Source organism: Trachurus trachurus (assembly GCF_905171665.1).
Source record: "Trachurus trachurus genome assembly, chromosome: 10".
NCBI classification, from domain to species: Eukaryota; Metazoa; Chordata; class Actinopteri; order Carangiformes; family Carangidae; genus Trachurus; species Trachurus trachurus.
This window is the reverse complement of record NC_139894.1, coordinates 26,473,005-26,489,972: the sequence shown is the minus strand read 5'-3', so window position 1 is coordinate 26,489,972 and position 16,968 is coordinate 26,473,005. Positions and strand designations below refer to the sequence as shown.

The following is a 16,968-nucleotide window of genomic DNA, read 5'->3' as shown; positions in this document are numbered from 1 at the left end:
GGTAAAACCTGCGTCGTGTCTGTTTGTCCTGTGAGTCCAAGTGAAGTACACACGTGTAGGTGTCGCCACTAAAACCTGTCTGTGTCTCTGCACAGAGCCACGCCCCCTACGGGACACGCCCCCCTCGTTCATTCAGCAGCCGTGACTCTGAGGAGAGGAGTGACTGAATGAACTGGAATGAAAGTTAGCCTAGAGCTACAGCATTAAATAATTATCAGTCTGTGATTCATTATCAGTGTTTGTAGAGCAGAACTTAGAAGAAATGGAAGTGTGAAATAAAGTTTACCAGTCCAGCCATTTAAAGGATCAATACAGTCAAATGATAAAACAGTTGTTTTTATTGTATCTGAGTCTGACTGTAACTTTGTGTTCAGATACAGTTTTCTGATATAGACCAAGGAGTCAAACCTTTGACTCTGAGTTTAGTTTTACTCCAGTAGTTTGAATTGTGAATTTTGATTTATTTAGCACAAGTTGAAAAAAAAAAAACAGTGCAAGGAGGGAACGAAGCCTGGAGGACTTGTACGAAGTTCCACTCCCGTCATCTAAGAATTACATGAAACTCAAGATAAACAATAAGATGAACAATAAAATGTACAGTGCAACATAGAAAAACTATAAAACATAAACAACAAAAGAATGGAAGGTGGATGCATATTAACATCAGGAAAAGTTAGGAATAGATGACTAGTTGCCATAGTAATCTATTCATCATCATCATCTATTCCCTATTTCTATTTCTAATTAAAAGCACGTTTACATTGGATTTTTTTCTCCAACCACTACTTTCTCCCAAATAAACTGAAAGAAACCATCCTAACACACACAAATGCACCACACACACACTTACATGCACCACACCCTCCTGACCTGGTGCTATAGAGCCAAATTGGGTGCTTCACACCTACATGGTTGTGTTGTGTGAAGGTGTTGTGTTCACTTGGGTGTGTCTGCAGGAGGAATCTGTGATGTTGAATGTTACAGTAATTCTGTATTTTGTGTATATTATATATGTATAAAAATGTGAGGGAGTGGGATTAGAGGGCAGTGGGCTGTGAATGTTGGCTGTAGCTTTCTCAGCACTGCATTTCTGCTCAGTCCTGATCCCCATAATTGGCTAAAGTGTGGAGATAACACTGGGATGATCGGATCACGGGGATCCCGGAGAGATTAAGTGTCTTTTCAGAGGCAATGATACTTCCGTTTAAAATCAAAGAGAGGGCGATTAGTGCAGGCTCAGGGGTCGGAGCTGGTTACTATGGAGCTGGGAACCACTGAAGCTGCTGATCTGTTTAACACAGTGTGGATCTACATGTTACATTTAGGTCTAAATATCTTTGTCTGGGATCAAGACGGTGGTTTAGTTAAAGCAGGAATACATCAGGGTAATGGATTTTAAGAGTCTCTCTCTCTTTCTCTGGCCATGCACCAGTGTGTATGGGGATTCAAGGCACGTGGGCCCGCCCCGTAAATAAGTCCTATAATGTGCCTGTGATGGAAACTAATGAGTTTTTAAACGCGCCTATGGTGGCAGAGAAACGGACCGTTCACTTCTAATATCGTGACTGCTCGGGTGTGTCCGCCACCGGCCGACAAAAGGCTGAAACAACAATGAGGCTGCGGTCAAACGGAGCAGAGCAGGTTTGGACCAGGTCAACAAGTGGTTGGATTTTTTTTTTAAGAGAGCGCGTGTGTGAAGCGCAAACATGGCGCATGAGGCTGCAGCAGCGCACACTTAACACTCAGGTGTAACAACATCCTCACACCTCATCACCTCAGCAGACAAACGTGACCTGCACGGGCTCCCTTTGGCCGCTGCACCAAACACCAAGCTTCACTCCCTCATTACAATTATTTAACATATTTAGCCATAGTTTTGTTCCATGCATCTAGCCTATAATACTATAAGAGAGGTAGAAATTAGAGAGTGCTGGAAACTTGTCCTCGTGGACAGTCTGTCGTTTTTTTTTTTTTTTTTTTTTTTTTACACTTCATGTAAAGTGTCGATGTCTCACAGGTAATAAAAAGTCCTGAGAGCTGCCCACTCTCTCACTTCAGGTCTGTTCCCACGAGAAAAACTCTGGTTCCCATCGTCTCACCTCAGGATGTGTTAGATTGACTAATTCAATTAATGCTAAATGGAGGGTAGATTAAGAAGACTGTTACAATTTATCTTGATCTACTTCATGTATAACACATTACGAGGCCTGCTGCAACACACCAGTGGTGCAAAAGAAAGACCACGTTTTTTTGTTTTGTTTTAGCAGCCTACATTTTAATTAATGATATCTTGGGAAATCATCAAAGTAATGTCTTAAATGAGCAGATGTGGCCTCTGCTGATTGTTGGTGGGGGTTGGGGTTGAGGTTGATGGTTAATTTTAAGTTTCGATAATAAAACCATTTTCGGTCAAGTGTCGTCTCTCACCAGTGGGCCAATCGGAGAGGCAGGCTGAGGTCCAGTTGTCCCCGCCCCACTGGGAGCAGGAGGCTTTTTGATGAGCTGCAGCTCAGTCAGGACATTTATCTAACCTACTGGACCAGCCACCGCAACATGACCAGGAAACTGCAGGACCCCGGTATGGACGAAGCCAGGAGCAGAAAAAGGGTAAAAAAAACAAAAACCATTCAATTATTATTTTCTCTTTTTAATTAGCTATTCATTTTTTTTTTTAAATAATTGTGGCAAATCTTTTATACCTGCTAGGAAATGCTTTACTAATACTTTATCAGTTATAAGACATGAATAAGGAGCACTTTGTGAACAGCTCAAAATTGATTCATTATAACAACTTGTCAACTTTTATAACATTAACATTATGCTGTATCATACCAACCTGTGGAGTTTATTTTTGGTGAAGCTCATTATTTACAATCATTTTTGATTTAAAACAAAAGAGCCAATTAAGTTTTACAATAACTATAAAGCATTAGTAACATATTCATTAAGCATTATAAATGTTATAATCTTGCAGTATTTTGATGAAATCGTAAAAAAAACAACCTGACTACAGTTTTATCATAATCATCACCATCATGCTGTTTATCTTCCCTCTAGATTCTCAAACCAGTCGTTGAGAAGAAGAGAAGAGATCGAATAAATCAGAGTCTGTCTGAACTGAGAAGTTTGCTGTTGAATCACACCTCAGATCCAGTGAGTCATGTCAAAACAACCTCAACATTTCTATTTGTAAAAAGTCATACCCTGTCAGTGATGAAATAAACTCCTGCTTCATTATCGTCACTACAGCGACTGCAGAATCCTAAACTAGAGAAAGCAGAGATCCTGGACTTGGCTGTGGAGTATCTTCAGAAGTGGACTGATGGAAAGAAGCCAACCAGTGGTTAGTTCACGTGTCTCTTACAGTGAACGAAAATACTGTTTCTTTTGTTGCATCAGTGTTGCAATATTACACTCCTGTTTTATCTGTTGTCATTTTACTTGTTGCAGACTCTACCAAGATGAAGACTCCTGTAATGAGCCTTCATCTCCCAGAGGCCACTCCTCCTCCTCCTCCTCCTCTCTTCTCCATTCAGAGTGCAGGTTTTCAGCAGTGTGTGGCTCAGCTGAGCAGCTACATGAACAGAATAACGCCGACACAGAGAATGAGTCTGATCGAGGGACTCCAACACCACGCAGACACTCAGCAGCCAACAACAGACGCCAGCCAGAGAACCACTGAAACGGAGAAGCCAGAAGCAGCATCTGCAGATGGCGTCTGCACATCTGAGAGAAGAGACGAGTTCTCCAAGTCGCTGTTTCCATCCCATTCTCCGTTTCAGCCTCCATCCTGCTCCACGCCGCGCCACGACCACCTCACCCCTCCCACGTCTCCCTGGTTCTCTCCTTCCTTCTCCACATATGCCGCCTCGCCACCGTTCCCATCATTAGCCTCTCACTTCTCCTTCCCCCCCAGCCTGTCACCTCCATCTTCCAACACCTCCTTTTATAGTCTCTCACCCACATTCCCTCACACCGGCCCTCCTGCCCTCCACCTCCCCCGAGTCACTGCCCCGAGGTCCTCACCACGACCTGCACCGAGGGAGGGGTCACCGCCAAATGCTGCTACGTCCACGTGGAGACCATGGCTTTGATGAAGAGGTGCAGAGACTGACAGGCTTAGAGCAGCAAGGCCAACAACTCAAAACAAGTCTCCATGCCTGCAATGTACAGTGTATATATCATTAAAATGTCCTATATTGTCTATTTTTCTTGTAAATAAAAATTGTACTAGAATCTCAGTCTCAGTTTCTGCATTTATCTATTGTACCTATGTAGATATGAAGTCACTCTGACCTAACTGTAGGATTCAACATTTATGAACACCGAAGAGTTTATAATACAGAAAATATAATACCAGTAAGAAACAAAACACAACATCTTTTTTTTAAAGCCTCTATTTCCCATGATAATCACTGTACATGGTCTATATCAACATTATGGAGGCAACCTGTGGAAAGAAGGCATGTGATTAAAGGACATACATACGTAACAAAAACTGTAGATAGACTGTAGAGTCTGATAAATTTGGCGCTGGTTGCAGCTGAAGACTATATAGTTTGAAAATGGACGTTAAAAGGGATTTAAACAGACGTGTGACTGCTCCACGTCTCTGAGACTTTGACTGGATTACAGTAACACACCTGGATCTCTGCTGTCAACAATTGTGTTGCATTGTGGGTAATGTGCCACAGGTTTTTAAAAAGGAAGTTGCATATACAGAATAATAATAATTTTTGATACATTTTTTATTTCAGTTTATTTCAGTTTTTTTTAAACATTAAAATGACAAACATGAAAAAAAAGAAAAATTACAACAATGGCAATGACAAAATGAAACTCGATATGCATACAACCCCCTAACCCCGCACTGAACCCCCCACAGGTCACCCCCAAAAACTATATCACTAAATTCAGTTACACTACAGAAATCTTTTTTTTTTTTAATGGTGCAGTGCTTTTGGTATTAGAGGAGTTATATGTAGCTATTATAGTTTGAGTATAACATCGATGTCATATGGAAAAAGTTAGTTTAATGATGTTGACAAAACTCTTTAATATCACTCAGGTGAGTCTACAGTTGTATACAAACGTTTTTGCAGTGAAAAGAAGTAAATACTAAACATACAGCAAATAAACATTAAAATGTTAATTAATTGTTACCTGGAATTATTTAATGTGCATAAAAATTAAAAACACAATAACAAAAGTGACAAAACTGTGGTATCTTGCTGTTTGACTTCAGTGCAGGACTGAATGAGTAAAATATCATCAACGTTCACCACCGCTCCACCTGCTGGTAAATACTGTTGTGGGGAGAGGAGAGAGAGAAAGAGGAGTCGCACTAGTCCACACTTGACAACATTCAGACAGTCGTCCAACTGCCTGAATCTAAGCAAACTTCCTGTTCAGCATTAAGCTCCTTACAAACAATATGGCCCAGTGTGTTACCCTGCAGCAGCAGCAGCAGCAGCAGCCTCACTGGGAACACCTGCCACTGTCTCTGTTTCCATGGAGCTGCTGCACGTTATTCAGGCTGAGAAGACAAACAGTCTTTAGCAAACCATTAGCATCCCAACTGTGGAGAATGTGCCCCACGGCATTTTGACTGGAGCTGTGACTATGCACCACCTTGCCATCCTTTGCATGTTAACACACTATTCTTTATCATCCGCTGACGTCTTTTATACTCAAACAAATCACAGTTTCATGCTTAAACCTCAGGCACATGCCCAAGCACTCAGCGGCCCCTGTGTTTCTGTATGAAGTTGAGCCAGTGAACATTACTCTGTCAGTGAGCTGATCATACTTTTTTACCTTGATCCTGATCCAATATTCATTACATATATGTTTTTCCTCAGTGAGTGACAGCCAGGCTACATTCAGGTTGTAAAGGTGTTTTTACAGTAGAACAACTCTCCCTTGATGTAAATCAATCTACATCAAAGGTTTTCTTTTGATAGTTTCCAATGTTATTTTAGGACAGTGGATTGTAAACGACACTTTTCTGGCTGTAAAAGTTGACAGTTGTGGCTCTTACAAAAGTCTTACAGTGCAAGAACATGGCATTTGTCTCAAGATCAGTCCATGTCTGTAGGTTTATAATGACAGTGCTGACTGTTTCTATCATTGAGGTCATTTTTAAAGTCAGTAATAAACTTTAATTGCATGCATTTATTTGCAGTGCGCTCATTTATTTTTGCTTGCGAGCATGTGTGTGGACGTGTGGCCAGCAGAGGGCAGCATTGACAAAGCAGAAAGTGAGGCAGAGCAGCTGATCTCCATCCCTCCTGACCTCTCACCATGAGGATAATAGAAGGGCGGCTGTCACTGGGGATAAATGGAGGATGTTATTGAGCTGTTCCATCAGCGAAGAGCCTAAGATGCACGATCATCATTCTTCTCTCCTCCTGTCTCTCAGTGCTCTGCCCACTCTTTATCTGATGATCAAATCTCTATTACAAGCCCTGGATGTGTTCAGCTGAGAGGCACCAAAGGATTTGGCTTGAGAAAACAGACTTTATCACATGAGAGAACATGTCTTTGGATAATACTTATTTTTTTCCCCCAATTTGCTCCCCTTTGTGTCGAAGAAGCTTTCTCTGTAAGAGTGCCATCATTTATGAGGTGGCCATTGTTCTTTGTCAGAGAAATGAGAGGGCAGGCACATCATTGGGAGCTCGATTCTCCACACTGCCTCCCTGCATGTTTTGTTCACTGCACAGATGTATGAAAGCAGAGAAGGTTGCTCAAGCTGGAGAGGATGACTGCTGCGGCACAGCACATAATTAATAGGGAGAGAGATCACCTCTCAGAGTGACCTGACAATGGTTGAGAACTCCTTGGCATTTTCTCAGGACACGCTGATTAGAGCTGATCCAGTTACCCTCTTTAATCACTGTTTTTGTTTGCCATGAATGCACCCATACATTCCTGATTTGGATGTGAAAACTGGAGATGTTGCTCTGTGGAGATGTCACGGGTTTGTCATGGCCTGCTGAGGATCTGTGAGTTCTTTCGTGTTGGTGCATTTCAAAAATCCCAGTGCTGATCACACATGTGCTCACTTGTACAGCTCGACAGTAGACACAAGAACAGCAAGAGTGAATATTGGACTGTGCAGCAGCTCCACAGGACAAGGGCTTATAAAGTCTGGTCCTCAATCCAGACCCTGAAAATCTAAACCCACCACTAAATGTTTCAGAGCCGGGGTGTGACTAACCTGTGATGTCAGACTATTGATTCAGATCAACATGGTCCTCTCAGTCTTTTCCTAGAGCACATTTCAGCTGTGATGCCTTGTCCAAAATATGTTGTTCATAACCTACCTGAGCTCTCACTCGGGTTGCTGCGGTTACAGAAATGTGAATGTTGCCATGGGACACAGAGTCTAGTGATAAGAGTGTCAGTATGGTAAAACAAATTTGTTGATAAAAATAAAAATTATTACAACAGTATGACTTTTATATGTTTATATGAAGACAACACAACTAATTAGTTTGGATACTTGCAATACTACTACGGCTACAACAACAACTACTACTACTACTAATATCCAAATAAGATTAGAAACACCTTGCATGTAACCCAATGACAAAAACACAAAACAACAAATTCATCATTTTTTTCAGACTTGGAATAATTAAAAGGTTAAAATATTATAATTAACAGTGAGCTTTACCAGGTTGGTAAGTAAATTAATTGACATTTCCAGTTTCGCTTCCCCATTCCAGCCAGTTTGTATTAAAGTTCAACAGCAGGGGATTGTCTTACAGGGAGAGGCAGAACCTCCCAACATTTAAATAAAAAAAGCACCTTTCCATGACCATACTGATTTATTTAGCCTGTACCAGATTACGAATCACTACCTCAGCCTGATTATAATTTAATGAAACTTGATCACATTCTGTATCGATCCTCAAATTTTGGTAAATGACTGCAATTTACATTTAATAGTATTTGTGATTTTCCAAACCTTGAACTTTAACTCAGTGGTGAAGTGTCTGTTTGTGTAGGAGTGACTCTGCATTCTTCTGGAGTTGAATCAATTTGTTTGACTAAGCTCTATTGGACGATGGTCCGTGTGGACTCGCTGCTGCAGACCCCGTCAGCATCCAGGGAGAAGGACTCCGCACTCACATCACATGTCAATACTCAAGAATGTAGATCTGTCACTACCCACAACTAAATATCATTTTTCCTCTCTTTCATTTCTCTCTCTCTCCCTCTCTTTGCAAGGTTCTTTGAAGTAAATTGTGAAAGGATCCCAGACTGTAGCAAATTACCTGTGGACTGAAACATTTTTGACATAAGTCCTGAGAGACGAGGGCGAGCCACTTTTCCTGGCGGCCCCTTTTGCGTTTTTAATCTGAGGCTGAGGGAGACAGCGGCGCTGACAGAATGATGGGACAGCTGGACATGCTTCCAGGCCAGCAGCAACGGGCAAAAGAAAAGCCAGGAGAAGGGCCACTGCAGACATCTCAGCACAGAGCCAACAACCCAGGACGATGAGTGTCCACGGGAGAAGTCCACCTCCTCCATTTGAACAGACTGCATCTCAGACATGGAGGTTGGAACTATATTTCGAATATGTGCTTTGGTGTGCTCATTAGTGCTGAAATATAAATAAAGTATTACAAGAATTCAAACCAGAATTTCACCCACTTACAAAAAACACATGTTAAAATTTCTTCATCTTCCGTTACCTTCATCTTGAGCTTCCAACAGTCACGCTGAGTGCAGTGCACTGAAGTGACGCTCAGCAGACAGATAATGATTCAAACCACTTTCGATGAAAAATAGATAAAGCAGCTTTAATAATAAAGAAAAACTTATCAAACCTTCAGTGACAAAGGTGCTAAACTGCGCTGCAGCTGCTTCTAACATGCTAAACTAACAAGTAACACCACAACCTGATTAAACAAAACTGTAACTCTCAGGTCCAGAAAATGAGAAAAGTTTTTGCCAAACCATTGCAGAAAAGTCAAATAAGTTTCAGGGACATTAATTAAAGAAAGACTTTAAACAAGGGAAGAAGAACAGGAAATGAGAGGTCATTAAATTAAGCCCTTTGGTGGACAAAGGAATAAGAACATCCCAAAATCTCTCCGGGAGCTTCATTGTCATGACAAACATGCTTAAAGCAGACAGGAAGTAACTTGAGCCAAACAGGAGGGGAATCAAATCAGACATCGCTAGCTTGTTTTTCAGGGCAGGACAATTATATTTGACATAAGGCGCTTTTCACTCATGCATCAGTGGTCTCCACTTTCAGGCGCTGCCATTGGTCCAGTGGTTTGCCTTTCTTCCTCTCAATTTTACAAAGTCATTTTGCTGGAGATGATGACAATGGCCGCCTTTTCAGAGATCCTATAACTGTTTCTTCCTGAGGGACCCCACCGCAATCAAGTATGCAAGAGCGTATTGTCGTTATTGTGCATTGTGTATAAGTTGTAATCTTTCCTGGAATCAAGGCACAATTAATTGCCGGCATGATCTGACCTGAACTTGGGTCCCTCTACTTCATAATTTTTTGCCACATTTATCTGTTAAACCTTTAATCTCATGACACCATCTTTAACTTGAGGGTATCAAGAATATCAAGAATCACGCTGTTCCTGTCTGCAAGTATTTTCCTGTGTTTTATGTTTCAGCTCTGGAGCTGTCTACTTTGTGTCTGGGAACATGCATCCTCCTCAGCCTTTGTGACCTTGTCTTCCCTCCCCCATGGGTGGGCTGTGACCCTGCTAGCCTGCAGCCACCGCAGGTTACAAATTCTCACCCTGGAACGCTTGTAATCCCAGGGATGTACTTCACTACACTTTGTGCTCCTTGCCCTTTTCTAAAATTCAGTGTGAACCCAACAGGTCAGAGGTCAGCGTACCAAACAGAAGCTGCAGATAAAAATAGCAACTGATACATAGGTCATCTAAAAATGCCAGCTCCTGTCCATTCTCATTTGGGGAATACTTTGTTTTGTCGGCAACCTTATGGGAACTTTTGACATTTTGTCCTGATGTCGCTAAAAACGGGAGTGAGAGGTTGTTTTGTTCACAGAGAAGGAGTCTTGCTGATGTGGATGTCTTTTTCCTCGTATGTAACCTCATACTGCTGAGAAAATGTCAGAATGCAAGAGAAAGAGTGTGTGGACATCAGATTCTCTGGGCCCTTAAGGGGCCCCATGCACTGACAAATAGAGCGGTCTGTCCTTATCTCTACCATGTAAGAATTCCACCACTGCTGCTGGAGACCACAGCGTCTGAATCCAGTTTTTTTTTTTTTTTTTTAAACAATCCAGAGGACAAGGAAGCTCTAAAATTAGTCTAATTTGTGACTGTGTTTGTCTTTGGCTGGCTTAGTTGTACTATATTTAACAGTAAATTTATGTGATAAAAGCTGACAGGTACCTCGGTGCATTTGCTCCCAAACTTTTCCAAATTTATCACCAAATCAAAAAGTGATGCTGTTTTAGAGCCCAAACTCTGAATGAACAAACAAATCAAGCCAACGCACAGGTTGTTTATAGACTCGTCTCTGAAAGGCATTACCAGCACGGAAAAAATGTTTTTTATTGCAGTGTCACAAGTTGACACCTGGCAGCCCTGTTACAGATGAGCAGTGTGTGAGCAGACTGAGCTCTGTGTTGAGGAGCCGGGGTTTCCCGCTGCAGCTCCATGCAGGAACAAGCACAGAACAAGAGTTGAACAAGACCTAAAAGAGGAAATTACATACCTTCATTGTCAATACCTGTGCTTGTAACTGTGTAGCACCGTGAGGTTTAGTTGTGTCACTCCACTAAAGCTTGTTAAGGCATATTCATATTACAACAGAAAAACCAAGGCGTTGCAGTGCACGTTCTGGATGTTGAATGACTGGCACAGTATTTACAACTGCTGGAAAACCAGTGGCTCCATAATATTACTGAACCCCACTCATTCTGTGGGAAGCAGGTGAAAGTGATAATGGCTCGATATGATGAGCTGCATGATGTTATAAAACATCCTCTGAGCAGTTCCAGACTATCGCCATCTGATGGTAACAAGATGGGCCAGGACAATAGGCAATTAGTGTACTTGAGTAGAAGAAGAAAGATGACAGAGATGAGAGCGGCACTGCAGACAGCTTTTAGTGAGAAATCAAAGTCTGATACTGAATTCGCAAAAAAAAATTTGTAAGTACATTTTTTGGGGGGCTTTTTTATGCCTTTATTGGATAGTATAGTTGAGAGAGACAGGACATGGGGAGGTAGAGAGAGCGGGAATGACAAGCAGTAAAGGGCTACGTGATGCGGGATTCGAACCGGGGCCGACTGCAGCGAGGACTATAGTCTCTACATATGGGGCACCTGCTCAACCCACTGAGCCACTCGGCACCCCTGAAGTCACAACATTTCTTATGGACTGTTAACTCATTTGAAGAGTGAGAACAGCAACTGGCTGCCACAAGTCTGTAAAAGCTGCCTCAATGCACCTACACAATAACAAAATGAATGGTCAGTTAATCCACCACCACTAACAAATCATAGACTAGTTACCATTACATTCATCTTCCTCTCAGGCTGTACTGTCATTACTTTGCTGACCCCCTGACCCCTGACCTTTTCATCTCAACTGGGTTATATGTTTATTGCTAATTAGCATGAACTGGGGAACTAATATGGTGAATTCTGTTCTCTTCATGTGAAAGCATTTTAGAGTGACAATAAATGAACCTTTAACCTTAAACATTGTAAACATGATACGTTTTGTCTTCTAAGCACGCTGCTTACGTATAGTCTGAGTGAGCTGTTTCGTCACGATTACGCCACAGAGAAAAAGAACCAACAGATACAGATGTGAGAGTTATTTTGGACTGATAAAAGATTCACAGTTTTATTTTTATCACCCACACTTGCTCCTTGTGCTTTACACACTTTCAACCCTTCAACCCCCGTCCAACTGATAGAAGACCTGCACCCTCTCCCACGTTAACGTCTCCTTGACTGTCTGTGATACACATCTCGTGACGTCTGGAAACAACATCCCAGCGCACGCTGTGCGGGCAGAGAGAGGCGACACAATGTGCTGCGAGGGAATCAGCACTTTGAGAGATGAAAGAAACACTTGAGCTAGTTCCACATCAAAGATTTACAGACATTTATAAGACAACTATTATTAGTTTGTCTCATATATTTTTATTGATGCTGGTGCTATTACTTTTTTTTTCTGCAGAATGCACATAAGAAAAGCATGCACCTATCTTTTTGTGTCTGTTGGATCCACCCTCCCATACACCGGCCTCTCAAAGCAACGACTCATCTATGGGATGAGCAGACTATCACCTCCTGAGACGTGTTGCGTGAGAGTGTGTAGTTTATCGGAGCTTTTCTTTCTCTCTTTTCATCCAGCTCCATATTTGTGTATTCTTCATAAAACACAGATGCCTCCTCTTGAATACGACTCGACTTATCTGTCATTTAGGCTCCCCCTCTTTTTTCACTGTGGTCTAAATGCGTGGACCACCAACCTCATCTCTCCCGAGGAGTAAAGACAGGGAGATATGATGAAACAGATGAAACTCATCTCAAAGCTACGGGACCTGGTGGTACTTTGTCTGGCCCATCTAGATCAGCCTGATAGGGTGTCACGATAAGTAACATGAAAGTGCCCTGTCATCAGCTTTTTTCTTCTCCTCTCTTCTGTCTCTTCATCACAACAGGGTGAACAGACAATACTTCTGCATGTCGCTGCAAAATAGAGAGATGACGGCTTTAATGATGAAGAGAGACCTCTCTCAAAGGGTTTGCAGACGTCTTCTCCCAGAGTGATCTATCCCATTGGCTCTTCTGTTGTCCTGCCTGTCACAGCCATGTAGGACTATTTATCAATACACATTCTCCATTACACGGTCTCTGAACAGCTCAAAGCTTGAGGCTATCAATAATGTTTGATTGTTGATCTAATGCTCTGTCAGATTGCAGCTGAGGTCCAGTATGTGGCCAGCTTTGATTTGTGAGTTGCAGTGAGGTAACAAGCTGCCAACAGATTTACATCTCCACCCCTAACAGCATGTCTTCAAAGTTGATATAGTGTTTCTTGATGTGTCTGAGTCAGTGCTGGTTGTCTCTGTCAGAGTGAGTTGCCCTTTTCATGTTATTTTGTAATACCAATGGTGCTATCTCAGCTTCCCTCCAGCAGACCCACTCACTAAATCAGTCAAGTTTGGGGGGGGGGCATTAGTCTAACACAAGTAGCCTAGTGAGCTGCTATAATGACTATTTTGCAGTAGGCTATGAATTTGTGAATGTGAATGTGATTTAGTGGTTTAGGCTGTTTGGTTCACTATCACTGTTCTCATCAAGCACCAATCAGCAGACAGACACAGTTAGCAGCTAGCTGGTGAACTCCCTTCAGTGGAGCATACACAGCCACATATTTCTTTAATCTTGTCATATAGAACATGTTTGCATTAACACTGTTTTATTGACACAGCTGCGAACACTGTCAGCCACTGCCAGTTATAAGCAAACAAAGAGCATAAGCAAAGAAATATGCTAACTCTGCTAATCGTTCTGATACACCTGTTTGGGTCTTGTGTCTTGATTCTCTGCTCCTGTCGACCTATACCTGTAACACAAGCAGTGGTGGTGGAGCACAAGGCCTGATCCAGTCTTTATCAATGAGGAAGTGAGTGTAAATGTGTTTCTAATTCAATTTTTGTGATTTCATTTAAAAAAAAAACTTTTTTAATTTTGTGAACAAGACAGAGCAGACATTTACCTTTTAATTTACTACTTAATTTAGCTACTTAATCCACCACTGACCTGGACAAATGACACAAAAATTACTAGATACCACAACAGGTAAGTGAGAAATGTAATGAATAATACAAAGAATGTAATATTTCTTTGTAATTTGGGTGAACCAATCCTTTAAACCCAGTCCATTCAAGTACCAGTTGGTGACAATAAAGTCTAAAGACAAAACAGTCTCAAGCCTTCACAGCACAATTTCCCCCTTTGGCTAAGAACTATCACTATGAATAGAAATATGAAGTAACAATAATGAAGTAAGAAGTCTAGTATCTATAGCACTTTACTTAAGTATTTGTATGTGCTGCCAAAATGAAGATAACATTTCCAGTTCACAGCATGACAGCTTGCTTGTTGACACAGCAGAAGCTGAATGAATGTGTAACGTCTGCAGACATTTAAACATGCTCCTATCAATGCTGTTATGATTACACACTACATCTCTCTGGGTCAGACCAAAGGAATGAGGTGGTTCCTGTGAAAATAAACATTAACTTCAAGATGTATTACACCCAATTGTAAAACATCCACCAATGACAACATAAACCCTCACCTATCTTCCTTCAGGGCTCGGGATTGTAACTGCTGTTGTGATTGGTCAGCACAGGTGAGGCATGTTGGGGAAACAGCATGCCTTTCTCCTCCCAGAAAACGGTCTTTGTTTGCCTCTGACAGGGGGAATGTATGGCTAAGCATCTATGTGGCACTTTGAGTCCCCTGTATTTTCCTAATGTGCACAGAGAAGCACTTTGATCCTCCCGAACAGGCGGGTGTCAGCTATCTGAGAGATGCTACCAGCTGCTAGCTCCGACTCATTTCTCTTTAAGGCAACTTCGGTGAACTAGTCTCATAATTTAAACCTGGACTGAAGCTGAAGGGGTGATATTTCATAGTGGTGTCCTTTTCACAATGAAACCACGTGCTGTCTTTCTTTTCCTCCTACAAATGTTTCTGGTTTCATAACATGGAGAGGTCGACCTGCCGAGTTGGCAACAGGTCTCTGATCACCTCACTGATAAGTCTGATTTCAATAAAAACACACCTGGCTCAGTGGAGGACCAATGCCAGCTAGACAGAATAATGTGAGCTTGAGCAGCCTACTAGTACGAGCACAGAAAACATTATTGTGAGGAAATAAATGACTCTACTCAAACACTGGAACATACTTTTTTCTTGGGTTTTGTGGCTTTGAAGTCTAATTTCTGTCTGGTGAAGCAGACGATACTGATATCTTCTTGGTCAATGCTTGGGAAATGAACATGGGAAGCTTGGGTGAAACTCTAGAAGGTTTGAATATGATATTTCCTATCTGTTCAGCTACTCTATTCTTGGCCAGATCTGTATGATGATTAGTTACTGGGACGTGAAGAGGTATGCATGCCTTATGAGCAGAAGGAAGAGGGGAGGGCCAAACATCAGCTTTTTTTTGTTTGTTTCTAAAACAAGAAGATGATAATTGAGTTTAATTTTAGCCACATGCAATACAATTGATCTTTATAATTTCTGCAGAGTGAGAGAGATGACTTATTTGATTTTTTTTTTTTTTATCACTTTCAAGTCAACTGACAAATTTTTCATCATCCATCATACTGTACCATATCTTGTTAGCTACAAATGTAATTGCTATCTTGAAGGTTTTTGGTCTTCTTTTCCCTATGTTGGACAAAAGTGTAATATTTTAATTAAATAAAACCAACAATAGCTGTTTCATATAACGTAACGTAAAGTTCAAACTGAGCATCAGGATGGCGAATAAAGGTGATTTAAGTGACTTTGAACATGCCCTGGTTAATGGTGCCAGACGGGCTGGTAGAGTATTTCAATCCAGCGATCTCTGGGGTGCAATAGAGTACAGAATGGTAAAAAAAAAAAAAAAAGGAAAAAAAAGAAGGGGGGTAAATATCCAGTGAGCAGCAGTTCTCTTGGAGAAAATGCCTTGTTAAGGTCAGAGGAGAACAATCAGACTGGTTCCACCTGGTCTGATGAGTCTTGATTTTTGCTGAAACATTTGGATGGTTGGGTCAGAATTTGGTCTCATCAACATGAAGACATGTGGACGGCTCCAACCCGTCTTGTATCGACAATTCAGGATATTGGGGGATATTTTCTTGACACACTTTTGGCCCTTTAGTACCAACAGAGTATCGTTTAAGGGCCACAGCCCACCTGAGTATCATCACTGACCATGTCCATTCCTTCATGACCACAGTCTTCTGATGGCTACTTCCTACAGATAACGCACCACGTCACAAAGCTCATCTCAACCTGGTATCTTGAACGTGACGGTGAGTTCACTGGACTCAGATAACCTTCACAGTCACCACATCTGGATGTGGTGGAACAGGAGATTCACATCATGGATGCGCAGCCGACAAATCTGCAGTAACTGTGAGTGTGATGCTATCAAGTCAATATGGACCAAAACCTCTGAGGAATGTTTCCAGCTCCTGTTCTGAAGGCAAAAGGGCCCAACCTGGTACTAGCAAGGTGTACCTAATAAAGTGTCTAGTCAATGTAAATAATCTTTCCTCTCAACAAAAGTATGAGTGTCCAAATGTTTCGTGTGCAGGATGAATCATTTTCACCAGGTCCTGTTTAATTCTCCTTAAGGTCGCAGCTTATCACCTGCTCCAGCTCTTTGCTCTGATTTTTCACGGTGCCTTTGATAGTGGGAGGGGAGGGGGGGATGCAGGCTTTAGCAAAATAAAGGCCTGCTCCAGGCTCTACTGATTAACCTCTGAATCTGTGATAAGCTGGAGAACTCAGCAGTCGTAAGCAGCAGCCTGGGATGCATTTGGATATGGGTCTGTAAAAGAAACTGTCTGTAGATTCTGTTACATAATCTTTAGGGTGATTTAAATACGTCAAATTTTAAATTGCATAGTGTGATTTGGAGCATTATGGTGGATTGAGGGTCAGATACTTGATAGTGTGGATATTGTTTTATACTGCACAGATTGTAAAGCTCTTTTAGACAAACTGAACAAAAGTTTATTATAGAGGTTTGTGTCAGAATTAGGTTGTAGTCCATTACAAGTGTATTGGTTTTGTACCATCCAGTAATTTTGTGTGTTGTTTTGTCAAGGTGGAGTCTGTGATTTGGCTGTGCTAAACCGCCCGGCTCGTTGCCTCTGTAATGGAGTGATGTGTCTTCCCTGGCCAGGGGATTTCCTCCTTCC

The 16,968-nt window shown here is 41.7% G+C and overlaps 1 protein-coding gene across 1 annotated transcript; it reads left to right on the top strand.

Moving 5' to 3' along the window:
- Positions 1-2,553: 2,553 nt before the first annotated feature.
- On the top strand, positions 2,554-4,094 carry her11 (hairy-related 11; the record flags this gene model as incomplete). The annotated part of the gene is made up of 4 exons (XM_083980299.1): positions 2,554-2,607; positions 3,058-3,153; positions 3,250-3,340; positions 3,451-4,094. 4 exons carry the CDS (start codon positions 2,554-2,556, stop codon positions 4,092-4,094), a joined length of 885 nt encoding a protein of 294 aa, XP_083836425.1.
- Positions 4,095-16,968: the final 12,874 nt, after the last annotated feature.